Source organism: Lithobates pipiens, unplaced genomic scaffold, assembly GCF_037356315.1.
Source record: "Lithobates pipiens isolate NorthernLeopardFrog02 unplaced genomic scaffold, aLitPip1_a1.2 Scaffold_25, whole genome shotgun sequence".
Taxonomy (NCBI): Eukaryota; Metazoa; Chordata; class Amphibia; order Anura; family Ranidae; genus Lithobates; species Lithobates pipiens.
In genome coordinates this window covers 209285209-209301603 of record NW_027507787.1, presented here as the reverse complement: position 1 = coordinate 209301603, position 16395 = coordinate 209285209, and the positions used below count along the sequence as shown (strand labels likewise).

Sequence of the window (16395 nt, the reverse complement as noted above, 5' to 3'; positions counted from 1 at the left end):
AAAAGTATCATATATCTTTTTTTTTCATGGCTAGCTCCCTTTAGCGAGACATCAGGGGTTTATTGGAGGCAATATACCAGGGATGCTTATTAGTGATTAAGCAGCTTCCATGTGCCCCTGGTACCACCTGTCAGATTTACAGACCTCACATCATCCCCTTTAACCCCCACTGCAGTAAAAAGGGTTAAAACATGTACCCGGAAGATTCACCTGCAGTGAGCGTTTGATGTCAGAGTCACCGTTTATAAATATGACCCCCCCCCCCCCCCCATGCTGGGCTTTAATTAAAAAAAATAAAAAAAATTATGCACATTAAAATTCACAGGAAAAAAAAAAGAAAATAGACATGGATTTTTAAGTCTACAGACCTGTTTCCATAATCAATCCGTGCTGTAATTTTCTTTTTGAGCTCTTTCAGTTCATCCTGGGGCAGCGTTCCAGACAAGATCTGTGATCTCCACTCCACCAGGTCACAGATCATATTCCTGACGCAGTTAAACATGTCTCGATTATCTTGCTATAAAAGGGAAATACAAGTATTGATCTGACTTTATGCACACAACAAATAAGTATATAGCAAGGTATAGTTTGCGAGAAGCCGACATTAATATTTCATTGGACAGTGAATTGGATATGACCTGGCACACTGGCTTAAACACACATGGTGTGCCTCCATCCCTATATTGGTTTATAGAAAAGGAGAGATAATGGGGACTTTAAGTGAGGCCTGTCATGTCAAAATGGAGACAAAATCAATACATTAAATTACAATGCATGATTTATTGTTGCAAACTAAAAATTCATTCCAGATTGAGAAAAATGTATCATCACACTAAAATATGCTGCTCATAGCATGCAATACAATTGATAAATAGATATGAAAAATATACACAAAAGAATAAAAGTACATAATAAGACCAGGTATCTTGACATCTAGTAGCACTCAATGCATTTCTTGGCATTTTAGCCATTCATCAGGAGTGTGATGATGTAATATATGGACGGCCTCAAAGCTGGGCCCGATGTCTGCACAGGAGAGTGGGGATAACAGGTGTAAAAGTAAGGTATCTCTGTGCCAACCAATTAGATAGGGGAAGATGGATATTGCTGCATGCACTGAAAGGGGTTATTCAGACCCAAACGAGAAAAGGAATAATTGAATAGAATAGTGCTGCGGTATATGGGGGGGGGGGGGGGGGGGGTAACAGTGAGAAATGAAGAAAAAAAACTCCAATCTATCTGTATGAAAAAAAACTCCTTCTGGTGCAAAAATAAATATAGATAAATGTTATTGCAAAATATCTGATTATAGTAAATAGTAAAAAACACTCCATAAAAAAAAATTAATAAAAAATTCAACATAAATATCTGCGTAAACCACTGCAGAAAAAATTGCAAAATTATAGTGATCCAAAGTAACACAAAGTGCAGGTGCCAATAAATGTCCGTGCACATGCTGCAAAAGATGTGTAAGCTTCAAAATAATTGCAATACTGATAATGTACATGCAAACAATGCAAAAGATGTGCAAACTTCAAGTGACCAAGGATGTCACAAATAAAGTGCCGGTGCTGCCAAGTAGTGCAAATACTGGTGATGGGTGATTTTATTAGTTTCTCCCTTTCCCCCGTTAAGTGGGTGGGTGTCCCCTTACCTTACTGCTGTAAGGTTACAGCATAAAAATAGGCTTTATAGGACCCTTGTGTGTCCCCAGGAGGGGTGTCCCCAAAACGGTCTCACTGGTGTCTGGTCATATAATGTCCCTTTGAGTTCTCTTTGAGCGAGTGTGTAATCTCTCTTTTACCATCGCTGGGATAGGTGGACCTCCTTTTACATGCAAGGCGAGTCAATCCTCTTGTATCTTGAGCCTCTCTATTTGTCAGTGAGGTCACCCATCGCAATAAATGGCAGAGGGGAGGGTAAAAGCTTTAATTCCAACTTTATGTGTGTTACTATGGATCAGTATAATTTTGGATTTTATTTTTCCTGCAGAGGTTTACACAGATATTTATGTTTAATTTTTTATGGATTGTTTTTTATGGGATACCAGGTGTAGTATCTCCCCTGGGGTTGAGACAGGGCGACCCCCCAAGGACCGAAGAGAGCACCCAAGGGACAGCTTGGTGTGTTGTGCATGCAATGTGCATAGTGTCCAAAAAGTGATGACAAAACTCCCGGTAAAATGTGAATGGGGAATGAATTGGCCCCAATGTTGCTCTGTGACTGGTATGTGTAAACCGGCTCAAATCTGCGTGTGCTTCCAAGTGAGTGAATCAAGGAGAAGATAAGTAAATAATATATAGCAAGGTATAGTTTGCTAGAAGCCCACATTAATAGTTTATTGTTTACATGCTCTAACAAATAAAGCCAATCCATAGTCTTAAGATAAAGTGGAAAATAATCAGCTTTGAGTAAATTACTGACTTAATATATTCTGTGTCTTTGTATTGTGCTGGCCATGTGAACCTTTCGTTATGCCAGTTACAGATTGAGTTGAGAAGTTGCCTCTTTTGCCATGCTGAACTTAGTACATACACACCGGGGGGGTAGAAGGGGCTTTAGCTGCCTTTGGTAGGTCTGGGCTTCTAGTGTATTGCTGTACCTATAGGGAACAGTAGTCAACCTCCAAGGTATCCCACTCTCAATCATTTTATTGCTTTAACCACTTCAATATCGGCCATAGTAAAATGACGTCCTCTAGTTTGTGGGGGGATGATGATCTGAATGTCTGAATGATGCCTACAGTGACAGGCATCAGTCAGATATTAATTCTTCCGGCCGGCGATTCTGTGTACAACAACAACAAACATATCGGCAGTTCCACTGCTTGATCGTTCTTATAGGCAATGGGAGGGGGCACCCCCCCCCCCCCTCCTGCCACCACCTGGTGCTTCTCCGAGCTCTCCCGTGCCATCGGGGGCCCGGAGAAAGAATTGCCCGCTGCCAGATGGTCACCAGTCATCTCTATGACCGGAGGCCCGGGCACGACGATATGATGTCATGCCCGGGTACTTGGAAGTAAACAAAGCCGCAATCGCGGCTGTCAGCATGAGATCTGTGAATTTTTTTCCCTGATCTCATGCTTTCCAGCCTGGAGAAGAAATGTGGGGTCTTACTGACCCCACATCTCTCCATAAAGAGGAATTGTCACATAGATTCCTATTACAAGGGATGTTTACAAGTGTAAAAAAATAAAAATGCCCCTGTCCCCAGTAGCTCGTGCTCAGAAGCGAATGCCCACGTAAGTCCCGCCCACATATGTAAACGCTGCTCAAATGTGAGGTATCACATTTAAAGCGTCGCCTATGGAGATTTTTAAGTACCGAAGTTTGGCGCCATTCCATGATTGTGCGCAATTTTAAAGCGTGACATGTTGGGTATAGATTTACTCGGCATATCATCATCTTTCATATTATATGAAAAAATTGGGCTAACTTTACCGTTTTGTATTTTTTTAATTTGGGAAACCATTTTTTCCCAAAAAAAGGCGTTTGAAAAATTATTGCGCAAATACCGTGTGAGATAAAAAGTTGCAATGACCGCCAATTTATTCCCTAGGGTGTCTGATAAATAAATGTAAAAAAAAAATACTTATATATAATGTTTGGGGGTTCTGAGTAATTTTCTAGCAAAAAAATTATGATTTTTACATGAGGGAGAGAAGTGCCAGAATATGCCCGGTATTGTAGTGGTTAAATGTTTTAGGCTAGGAACTTAGGTAGTTAGAAGCCAGAAACCAACATTTGCACAGATGCCTTGACACAGCAGTGTGGCATCACAAATGTATACAACAAAAAACACATTTGACTCCCAAAAAAGTGGAAAGGTTTAACTAAAAAGAAATCTAGTCCAAGAATGTTTTCTTTTATTTCAGGTACAGTATAGATAGTAGTAGTTATGCCACATTAAACTGAACTTGTTACAAAAAAAAAAAAACACATTTCCACACCTAGCTTTGTTACTCATTTATTACTGTGTATGAAGGAAGCCACTAGGATGGGTGGTGAAAATATGTCCAAGTTCCAACATTGCTAAGCTAGTCTAGATTCATTGCTTAAGTACCAGCCTTTATAAACCCCTTTATAAACAGGCAATTTTTCAGTTTCGCGATCGCTTGACTGACAATCACTCACCACTGTACCAAGATTTTATATCATTTTTTGAGGTAAATTAAACATTTTTGGTGGTAAATATTGACCGCTTATCTTTATTATTTTTACTATATAAAATAAGGATAAAAGAGCATCAACTTTGAAAAAATAAAAAAACAAAAAAGAATTGTCTCTCTTACTTTCCACTATTAGAACCCTTTCACACTGAGGCACTTTTCAGGTGCTTTCACGCTAATAAAAAAAAAAAAAAACACCTGAAAAGCTCACTAAAACCTATTTCCATTAAAATCACTGGGGCAGTGGGCTGGCCGGGCGGTGGAAAAAAAAACGGCCTTCTCCATTGAAATTAATGGAAAACTCTTCAAACGCGCCTGAAAAACTCTTCAAAAGCGCTCAAATGTTTTACTGGCAGTTTAGAAGTGCCTGAGTGTGAAAGGGGCCTAGGAAAAACAAACATGTCAGGTCACTACAAACATCACAAAATCGACCCCTTTTTGTAAACACCCCAAGATAATCTCATTTACCATTACTAATTTCTTCTAAAAGAAAGTATCATGCTGGTATTGTGGCTATAATATGAATTTTAGTGCATGATCAATGTACAGACCATACAGTTGAGAGGGTTCTCAAACACAAAACAGTAGTAGTTTATATTTGCGAGAGTTAAGAATGGCGATAACAGCGATTACAAGGCACAGAAACAATCAAGTTGTCTCTATGCCTTGCGATTCCTGTCGAGGCCAATTTTTCCTTTTTTTTTGGGGGGGGGGGGGGGGGGGAAGAGATCTGCACGAATGACAGCTTGATCTTAGTCAAACATGGAGTACTAGTGTAAAAAAACAGTACAGTCCAGAACACCAAGGCCACCATCATGACGTACAGTAGAAGTGATCTGGTTAATGTGACTAAGGCCGGCCATAGACTGCGCAAATTTCTCTTGCAACCACCAGTGGTAGGAAATAAATGTGCTCAATTCCCCCCATCAACACAGTCAGTGGGGGTAGGGAGGCCGTCCCTGCCAAGAGAACACAGTGATTATTGCTTGCAGCTATAAAAGCTGCTGGCAATAAGCGCATGTAAAATCCAACAGGCTGGTTGTACTCAAGCCGATCGATCAATCATCTTGGGTACATTCAACCAGCCCATACATGGTTCCAATCTCAGTCAGTTCCTGGCGAACCGGCAGAAGTTTGAACCATCTATGACTGGCTTTACTATTACCAGCTACACACTTTCTAGATGCTTTATCTGGAATGGATTTTCTTACAACAGATGCTCTTTAAAAAAGGTACCAAAGTAATTTTCTACCAAAGCTAGACATTTTTATAGATTTGCCTTTCACTTGTATATGAAAATAAATTTGCCAAGGCACATAAAATATTGCATTCAGCTACTTGACTTTACAAAAAACGACACAAGCAGCATATTCACTGAAAGCGCATTCTTCTGTAAAGAAGAAACATGTCTGGAGAAGTAACTGCCCCACTCACTAAGGAGACTAAAAACATCAATATGGGTATTTCATATTTACCAAAAAATTTTTTTTAAATAATCACATTTTCCTTACCATAATAAGTTAAACTATGTACAAAAAAAAAAAAAATACGGTCATTCTCTTTGAAACCCAATCAATTAGATTTGCTTTCCAGTGAAGTACAAGAATAAAATAATCTGACTTGTCGTTATGGGAATCAAGGACAGGGAGCAGTTTATTACACTGACCAAAATTGCTCCAAAGATGCTGCTTGCAGGACTTTCTAACGCCCTGCAAGCGCACCGCCCCAGTGTGAAAACACTTGAGCTTTCACACCGAGGAGGCATATGGGAGGCTTTTGTTCAAGTGCTTTACAGACACCATTTTTAGCGCTAAAACACGTCTTCAGTGTGAAAGGGGTCCAAGACTTATAGCACTGACAGTTGTCTTGATTTACTTACAACATAAAGTTGCCTCCATATGATGGACCACTCACGCAGCGTGGTGGTAACTTCATGTACAAGCGGAATCTCACAAGGTGTGACCGTTTCATGTTGCCTACAAAATAAATGCAAAATTCGAAATAAATAGCTGTTATGAATTAACACAAAAATAATTAAAACAATACCACTGAGCACAGTCCATCATCAGGCTAAGAGCAACACTATGACAGCGACCAATCAATCATCCATCACTGCTTTGAAGTAGAGATGAAATTTGATTAGCTGCTATGAATTACTGCAGTTTATACATCATCATTCTATGTACGGCTTTAATAAACAAGTCTATATGTCTTGAAATTACTTTTTCTTTAAAGCAAATGGGAACATATTTGCAAGTAAACCTAAAATCCATAAAGTGATAAACTTACAAAAGAGCAATAAAGCTAAATGACAACTTTATATAAAATAGAAATGTATTATGCCGACAGATGTTTACGTACATATTTCAGGATTTTATCTATATTGAAAAGCAAACCGAAGCAAACTGTTACAGCAATCACTAGCTGCTAATGACACGCTGACAACTGCTGCTGCCGCTATGTTTTTTAAGCCTTCAAAAGTGGCTCAAAGTAGGACTGCAGCAGAAGTGCAGCCAAATAAATAGCAAAAGAGGAGGCCAGGCATATGGCAGAGGGTATGGAACAGTGTGGAGGAAGACTGCACGGGGTCAGATGACATTGTGTGTGTGTGGGTGGGGGGGGGGGGGTTATAATCCTCCATTACTCTATCCAAAATGGAAAGAAATATTAATAATTTTTTTTGCCTATAGTTCTACTCTTTAAACAAACTTATGGAGAAAGCACTAAAAGGAGCGACAATACACAATTTTTTTGATATATTGGCTCCCCCTGGGCACCACCAGGGCTCCTGAACATTGAGTTTTGTTTTGGGATCTTTATATGGAAATCTAAACTTTTTTGACCATTGCAAGTGTTCAGCGTCTTTTTATAGGAACTACAACAGTTTTTAGGAGGAGGGGGGCCAGTTTGACTATCCAGCTATACATATATTTTCAACATCCTATATATCTGGACTTAGTTATTGGTTTGCAATTTAGTTTTCACTGCAATTAACCTTCATTTTACGAAGGTTTTCATCATCAACTTGGACTTGCCCAGGTTTGTGACAGGGTTAACTATAATCCAACTACAACCAAAAAAAGCCTTCACTGAAGACAGAAGTGGAAATGAGGGTAAACTTCCCCAATGGGATCAGATAGGCGCTGGGCTTTGAAAAAAAAAAAAAAAAAAAAAAAGGAATATGGAAGGAAGGAAATGCTAGCAATTTTCTCTTTGCATTATCTGTCTTTGCTGTACGGATTATTTCTTTAGCATCTTAAACTATTTGACAACATGGCATTTGCTAATGTAAAACAAATTGTATTAAGGCTTGCTGCATGTTGGCGTCAATCCTTTCAGCGGGTCTTAGTTGTGAGCAGTAACTATCTTTTAATGTATTCATCCTATCAAAATAAATCAACTTTGTTATTTTAGTACTGTAGGTCTTCTTTATACAGCCATTTTGTAATCAGTATATAGAGATGTCATACAGTCATCAGATGATCAGAATACTGATGTTCACTCCATCTACAGGCCAAGATAAACTCAGTCATAAAATTCAAGTTTATTCAAGTCCATTAATGATGTGCACATTGCCATAACCTATAAAAAAATAAAAAAAAATAATTAGGATTTTTATAACAGCTTACCTGTAAAATCCTTTTCTTTGAGTACATCACGGGACACAGAGCACCATAGTAATTACTATGAGGGTTATAGGCCACCTTCAGGTGATAGACACCAGCACACCCCAAACAGGAAGCTGCCTCCCTATACAACCGCTCCCATACCGGGGACACCTTCGTTTTTGTAGCAAAGCAATATAGATATACCCCATAAGAAGAGGGGTGGGACCTCTTCCCCCCCCCCCCCCCCCGTGATGTACTCCAAGAAAAGGATTTGACAGGTAAGCTGTTATAAAAATATTATTTTATTTATCATACATCACAGGACACAGAGAACCATAGTAATTATTATGTGGGGAGCCCCTTAGCAATGCTATTTGAGGGGAGGGAGACACAACCTGTAGTGGGCCAACAAACTGGAGGACCTATACTGCTGCCTGCAGCACACTGCCCCCAAAAAAGGAGATATCCTCAGGCCCTTTTTTACATCCACTTGATAAAATCTGGTGAATGTATGGACTACAGATCTGAGCCATAGAGGCTTGTGATGCACTGGCCCAAAAGCACTAACCGCTCTAGTAGAGCGCACGTCGACATGAAAAGGTGAAATCTTACCTTTTAACCATTAGGCCTGAAGTTTAACTTGCCGAATCGACCAATAGTGGATTTCGACACTGCCTGTTCCTTCCTAGGACGCTCTGGCAGCATAATAAAAACAGTATTTCGGACCTGAGCATTTGTCTTTAAATAGACCTTGACCGCTCTCACTACATCAAGACAATGTAGTGGGTTCTCGATCCTGGTTTTGGAAAAACACAGATGGTAGGACAATATATATTTTTTAGGTGGAAACCTAAAACCACCTTAATAATTAAATCTGGTTTCTTTACAGGAAAGTGTGGCCAGCTCAGACACCCTTTTGCAGAGGGTATAGCAACTTGAAGCACTATTTCCCTTGTCAGAAGGACCAAGGGAGTATGCTGTAATGGTTCAAATGGCTGTTTTTGCAATACCAACAAAAAAACAAAGTTCAAGTCCCAAGGGTTCAACGGTGGTCTAACTGGCGGAATAAGCCACATTACCCTTGTATAAAAACCCTGGACCAAAGAATGTGAAGTGGTCTTTGAAATAAGACCTATAAAGCCAAGACTTGGCCCTTAAGAGTACTCAAGGCCAGCTTCATTTGTACTTGTAGAAAAAAAAACAAGAATTCTACACATCTTATATTTCGGAGGGTGGCAACCCTTGGAGTCACACTAGGAAACATAAGCCCTCCAGAGTCTATAATATATAACTCTGGAAGCTGGCTTCATTAATCAAGGTAGAAATTACTGACCCAGCGAGACTACGTCTCTTCAGAATGTGGGCTTCAACAGCCAAACAGTCAAACTTAAGCCCCATGCAAACTATTCGATTTTCTGCAGATCTTGGTCTTCAGAGTTACTAAAAACCATATAATATGAGGTCAGACCTTAGGAGTTTCAATCAGGCAGGCCCTTGCACTACACGGTTTTGGTAAATCTGAAGACAAAAATCTGCAGAAAATCTAATAGTGTGTATGAGGCTTTAGAGTTTGTAAGGTGGAAATATCCTGCGAGAGTAGATCTGGCCGTAGTGGAAGGGATCATGGATTCTTCACCGCCATCTTCATGATTTCTGCATACCAGGACTTTCTGGGTCATGCTGGGGCTACAATAATCACCGGCTTTCTTTCCAGCTTGATACTGCAGCCTAACTCAGTGAAAACTGACCCCATGGGGTCACCACACATCTGTCTCGCATGCGAGTGGATTCATTGTCCTTGACATAAAGTTGACCAACTACATGTTGAACCTGGACGCCAAGAGAGCTAGGTCCGGGATCCCCCATCTTTGGCATATAGCCACAAATATTTTGGGGTGAAGAGACCACTCCCCCAGGAACAACTGCTGATGACTATTCTGCCTGCCAATTCTATATTCCTGGAATGAAGACTGCCGAGGGAAGGAACATCCTTTTCATTGTTGGATTGGATCCCGACAAGACAATCCCATAACCTGAATGTTCAGGGCTTCAGAGCCAGACGCACTGTCCAAATCTCTAGGAGGTTTATGGGCAAGGCTTTTTTGGTTCCGGACCACTGTCCCTGGACAGTTGTCTTTTCCAGTACTGCTCCCCAACCTGAAAGGTTGGCATCTGTCGTTAACACTTTCCAGGTAACTGGTATGATGTTTTTTTCCTTCTGCAGATTCCCGGATACCGAGCACCAACTGAGGCTCTGGAACACCTTTGGGGACAGCCGCATTGCCATGTCTAAAGCTTGAATCATTTTGTTCCAAGCAGACAGGATACTGTTTTGCAGCAGTTTGAATGGAACTGGGCATAGGGAACCGATTTGAATGGCACCATCTTTCCTAACAACCTCATGCAAAGGTGAATGGAGGGATCTCCTTTCGACCTGACCAAAAAACACCTTTTTCTAGGCTGTGTCTCTGATCAAACCCAAGTACTCCAGCCATTTAAGAGCAGAGGCAGTACAAAAACAGAGGCACTATTTACATGCACTATTTGCTGAACATAATCTGACAGTGTAATGCCATTATACAAGTTCAGGCTAGTGCTGGGAAAAAAACGTCCTTTCAGTATTAGAAATGCCCTTTGCAGCCCTTACGTGCACCACCGTTCCTGTGTCCCGAGTGCAGCCAGGCTTGCTTCAAGCCAAAGAGAGACTGCTCCAGTGAAACTCTTAAGCCTGCGCCGTGCGTCGTCGTGGATGCCACGCCTAGGCCCTGCCTCCTCAGTCAACAAGAAGGGGGGGGGGGAAGAGGCTGAGCCCAATGACAAGCAGGAAGAGAAAAAAAAAAAACATGGAGTGAGACTCATGGAGGAGGTGTATTACAAGGGGGGTACAACAACTACCGATTCCCTAACCCTCCTAGTCCCGTCAGGGGGGGAAACAGCCATGGCAGATCTCTTACCTTGAGAGGAACCCCCATGTGCAAAAGCTGCTGCGGCCACACAAAGACTGACACTGAGCTGAAGTGAAGACAATAGATTAAGGTATGTGCACATACTCCCTCTAGTGGAGAATTAAGGCATGACAACATTTTTCCCTAAAGAAGAAAACCTTAGGTAGACTTTTTTAGTTCCTAGGCTTCTTCCTTACCTTATCCCCACTGCAGGATTCTGCTGAATTAACAGACAGATCCAACCTTCACCCATCACAGCAGGCTGCGTTTAGCAAACCTTCAAGGACCAGGTCCCTTTTTATTGGAGTTCCACTCCCTTGGACCTGTAATAGCACCCCGCTAGAAAAAAAAAACTTTACGTTATATAGCATGACCAAAATTCTGGGTCCCGGGGTCCAGCCCTGCAAAGAGAGGTTACAGGCAAAACCTTGTACTTTGGATATGAGGCCTGGGTACCATCCACTTCGGCCTCAGTGGCACTTTGGATGGATCCGGTCTGTGGAGGTTATTTACATCCAACATTAATCCCTCCTGGAGCTCCTCAGAGCACAATGACATCATAACCTGCCTAAAGGTACAAAATATACAGGATAAAAACAACATCTAATACTCTGGCTCGTGTACTGGAAACGTTTAGGGCCTTTTTTGCCAGAGAGCACAACTTTCTGACATCACTTTCTCTAAATAATTTATGGAGCAGAGTAATTTCTCCCCCCCGTTGAATGGAAAGTGAAGTAGTAGGCAACATATTAGAATAAAAGGAAATAAAAAGCAATCAAAAACATTGAATGGCTGATGTTGCCATTCCATCCAGTCCAAAGCCGAGCCCCAATATGTGGGCTAATATAGAAAGATGATCTAAATATAACAGATTAGGTACTTTTAATAGCTGTATTTAAAAAGCTTAAATATACATGACTGGAATAAAAAGTGTTTACATGTCTACTCTAATTTCACCTTTGGGGGAAAGGGGGGGATTTGGGACTTTATATGAGGCATATGACCTGTAGGTACAACGCCTCGATCCCTGTTTGACAATTCATTGAAAGAGAGAGGTTTGGGACTATTTGATTTTATTATACTCTTTATGTGCATTGTATTGAAAACTAGTACCGTATATACTCGAGTATAAGCCGAGATTTTCAGCCTCTTTTTTGAGGCTGAAAGTGCCCCCTCGGCTTATACTCGAGTCACCGCTGTCTGACTGCTCGATCAGCGTATCGAGCAGACAGACGGCGGACATTAAAATTCAAAAGCCGCGCCTCCTTCTCCGCCTCCGCCTGTGATAGGCGGAACACTGAATTTCCCAGCAGTCAGTGTTCCGCCTATCACGGACATCCGTTCATTCTCATACTACGGACGAGTATGAGAGGATGTCCGTGATAGGCGGAACACAGGCTGCTGGGAAATTCAGTGTTCCGCCTATCACAGGCGGAGGCGGAGGCGCGGCTTTTGAATTGTAGAATGGCCGCCGAGAAGAGCGGCGATCCTGGAGCGGCGATCCATCGGCACGACACGGGACGGAGGAGGCACGGGACGGAGGAGGCTCGGGACGACGGCGGCTCGGGACGGAGGCTTGGGACACAGGTAGGCTGGACACACACACAAGGCTGCACGGACACACACACACACACACACACACAGGGATGGATGGATGGATGGATGGATACACACACACACACACACACACACAGGGATGGATGGATGGATGGATGGATACACACACACACACACACACAGGGATGGATGGATGGATGAATACACACACACACACACACACACACAGGGATGGATGGATGGATGGATACACACACAGGGATGGATGGACGGACACACACACAGGGATGGATGGATGGATGGATGGATGGACACACACACAGGGATGGATGGACGGACACACACACAGGGATGGACGGACACACAGGGATGGACAGCCATGTCTCACCCTCGGCTTATACACGAGTCAATAAGTTTTCCAGTTTTTTGGGGGTAAATTGGGGGCCTCGGCTTATATTCGGGTCGGCCTATACTCGAGTATATACGGTAATCACAGTTATACAACAAACTGGTCAGACACAAAATTATCATGATCACCCCCCCCCCCCCCCCCCCAGCTGCATACTTCATACAAAGTCCCAAACCTCATTTCTTCTTTAATCCTCTAACTGCAAAGGATGTATTACACACCTCATGGCAATCAAACCCAAACCAGCTCATGGCTGCCTGAATCAATAATGTGGATTTTAGCATTCACGTAAGTTGAATTGCATCTTTTGCTCTGTGCCACCACAATAATACAAATACATTAACAAGTAAATACATTTAAATTTCTGTCGCTGTTATTTTGTGAAACGTATCCAGTACCCCAGAATTCAAAAGGTTTTATATCTGAAACAACTTGCAGTTCCCCCTGAGAGCCCATTAAGATTAGGAGGGGAATGTCTGTGTCCTTTGTGGAAAAGCCCATAAAAATACAGAAAATCTCCCCTTCAACAGAGCCTATATGAACACACTGCCACAAGACAGATTTTGATTTCTTCCTAATCAAAATGACAAGCTGCCTCGCTGGTCTAAAGGAAATGTGCCTTAAGGCCATACACTAAGATTCGGCTATCGATTTCCCCCATCCATGCTACACAGAGTGGATGGAGGAATCTACCCTGCCAACTATTGACAGCATCCATGGCTCTCAAAAAAACCTGAAAAGTGGGTATGATTTGATGCAGCCTCTGTTTGGCCAACAATTTTCCACCTGGCTCCTTGGATTTTCAGATCGCAGGATGTTGGGTGGGAGGGTGCCAACAAGCTTATTGGGAACTTCCATCAATTGACTCTGTTTATGGCTAGCTTAACACACGTAAAAAGGTCTGATTAAACATACTGTATGTATTCAAAGGTTCCCAGGCTACAAACCATTATCTTCTTTTACAGTTAACATAAGTTTTAACAAACCACAATGACCACATGGTCCATTTTTATAAAATTACACATTTAATTTACCCCTTTCCTTCGACTGCAGCTTCCTTAAGATGAACATAGTTGGAAGGAAATATACCCTAAAAACACAAATATATATAGTCATTAAAAACAAAAATAATCACCATGTTAATTAAAAAAAAAAAAACAAGAATCCTAAAAGGAACACAAACAATAGAAAATTATACTCCAAAAACTTCTGATTTGAAATCCTGAATTTCCAAGTACAGTGCAATACTATGTACTCTCCTTGTATTGCTTCCTTTGGTGTTGCTGCCATTCCCTCTGCTTTCAAGTTAAACATTGACCACAGCAAGCAGGAGAACACATCATGGTCAGTTCTCTAGCTCTGCTGGGAACTCAGTGTGCTCTCCTCATATGATTACACTTGTCCTGATAGCCCCTTCTCCTCCTGCACAGCCATTCACTGGGAAGCTCTGTGTGCTGCTGCTGCTGCTTCTTCCCCTCCCCCCCCCCCCAATTTCTTATGCAGGTGAAAACAAAAAGGAATGGATCAATCATAATAAAAGGGTATTTATCATGTTTTTTATACCTATATACAAATGTTTTGCCTTTCATTTGCTTTAAACTGAATAGATTGTTCTGCAAGGGGGTACAATCACTTTAAACGCAAGTGTTAGTGCATTCAAAACAAAATGTAAAAAAACTGTAAACTAGACACTTTTTTAATCAGTGAAAAAAAACAAAAAACTAAACACTTTCACTTTACCTCCCAAAGCAGGCGATCCATTAACAGATCCTCTGCTGAATCAGAGCAGAACAGGACAATATCATTTTTAAGAGATTGGTGTCTGTTCAGGGTTTAGCCCATTTTAAAACCAGAGCTTTCCAGACCCAAATTTAATATATAGGTGACTGGATGTAAATAGACATTGTTACACAAATAGATGTCAATTTACATTAGACTACTTCCATCACATTTAGGCTTGGGAAAATGGAGAAGGAAGAAGACCTTTTACATTACTTTTTCCAGACCTGGACAGACTCGAAAGTGAGCAGATGTAAAATGGATGAATGTCCATATGCATATATGTAGCCTCTGATAAGGTGACCTAATTGGAAGCTCCATGTAAGCCAGTCAATCAAACTACCCATGTGAAAGGGGCCTTACTAAGAAATTCTGGAAAAGTTCAACTGTAGCATTTGAATTCCCCACATCATTCTTTCAGTATCAGAAGGCAGGAGACCAAACCTGTCACCAGTTTTGTTTAAAAGTTAGGTCCCTGTAGCTTTTGTATTATTATTTTTTTTGTTATGGAGAACACAAAAACATGGAGTCTCTGCAGATTGTTACAGTTTGAGTATGTAGGTTATTAAGCGGTGGTGTAAGACAATGTGAGATCTCAAACGCTGCTCTTTTTTCTGGACACATTTAAACAATTGGCCTAAACAAAAATTTTTGGACATGTCTAAAGGCAGAATGGTTTTATATCTCCTGGTTAGTTTAATGAAAGTTGAATTTTTCTCTTAAAGAAAATATCAGATTTGCAGTCTTTGCCCAACACAGAAGCCATGAAGTTGACTTTGCCCACTTCCCCCAATGCAATACATAAGAGAACAAATGTATAAAGGGATACTAATGCGCTCCACCTAATGGTTTATAGGAAGACTAAATGAGTAGAAATTTCATACATAGGAAGCAGCCAGCACAAAACGGTGATCTCAGCACCAAAAATATGTGTATAAAATAATATAAATAAATGCGGCGCTACCTAAAAGTGCATATACATATAGCCAAAATAAATAAAGTGCAAATGAGATACTATCCCACTAAATATAAATACAGCATGTATAGTGCAAAAAATGAATCTGCATAAATAATCCAAATGCATAAAAATACAAAATTATATAGAGTGAAAATAAGTGAAAAAAATATTTTTAAATTATCAATCCAGTGGTTATGTGTAAAATAGTCAATATTAACAAGTGATTGTCCACAAAAAACATGCACAGAAGGCTGAAAACTTTCAAAAAACAAAGTCCATGCAGAAAGTGCAGAAGTGATTTCCAAAAGTGACAATCCACTGCAAACTTCAGTGCCTATTATGTGCACCACCTATTTCCCCCAGCCTCTCACCTCCAATAGCTGGCAAAATAGGCGCTGTGTATAATCAAAATAGCTGCTGGCTCCTTATTCATCCAGTCTCACTGTTCTACCGCTGTTAGTGTCTCACTGTAAATCACTATGTATACGTAGTACATGTTCTCCCAATTACTCCAGGGTATCCAATAGGTATATAATGGAAGAAGACAGAGGGGCTTTCATGTGTAGTAACTTAGTAACCGCTTTATTATAAAAGAACAAATCCACACTTACATGAGAACACACAGCAGAACATGCAGCAGACGCGAACTTCCGGTTTCGGCCGTAACCGGAAGTAGTATGTCCGACACCCAATTCCTTCCCTGACGCGTTGCGTTACACCACGTTACACACCCTTTGAAAAAGTTACCTGGTGTAACGCAACGCGTCAGGGAAGGAATTGGGTGTCGGACATACTACTTCCGGTTACGGCCGAAACCGGAAGTTCGCGTCTGCTGCATGTTCTGCTGTGTGTTCTCATGTAAGTGTGGATTTGTTCTTTTATAATAAAGCGGTTACTAAGTTACTACACATGAAAGCCCCTCTGTCTTCTTCCATTATATACCTATTGGATACCCTGGAGTAATTGGGAGA

General features: G+C 41.1%; 1 protein-coding gene across 1 annotated transcript in view; it reads right to left on the bottom strand.

Annotated features, from left to right (window-relative positions):
* Positions 1-16395, bottom strand: part of DOCK1 (dedicator of cytokinesis 1) — a 613707-nt gene that overhangs the window by 476838 nt on the left and 120474 nt on the right. The window contains exons 4-6 of the mRNA XM_077455510.1: positions 13722-13777; positions 6048-6144; positions 369-517 (exon numbers count right to left, since the gene is read on the bottom strand). Of these exons, the coding sequence (XP_077311636.1) occupies positions 369-517; positions 6048-6144; positions 13722-13777 (302 nt within the window). The remainder of the gene's footprint in view (positions 1-368; positions 518-6047; positions 6145-13721; positions 13778-16395) is intronic.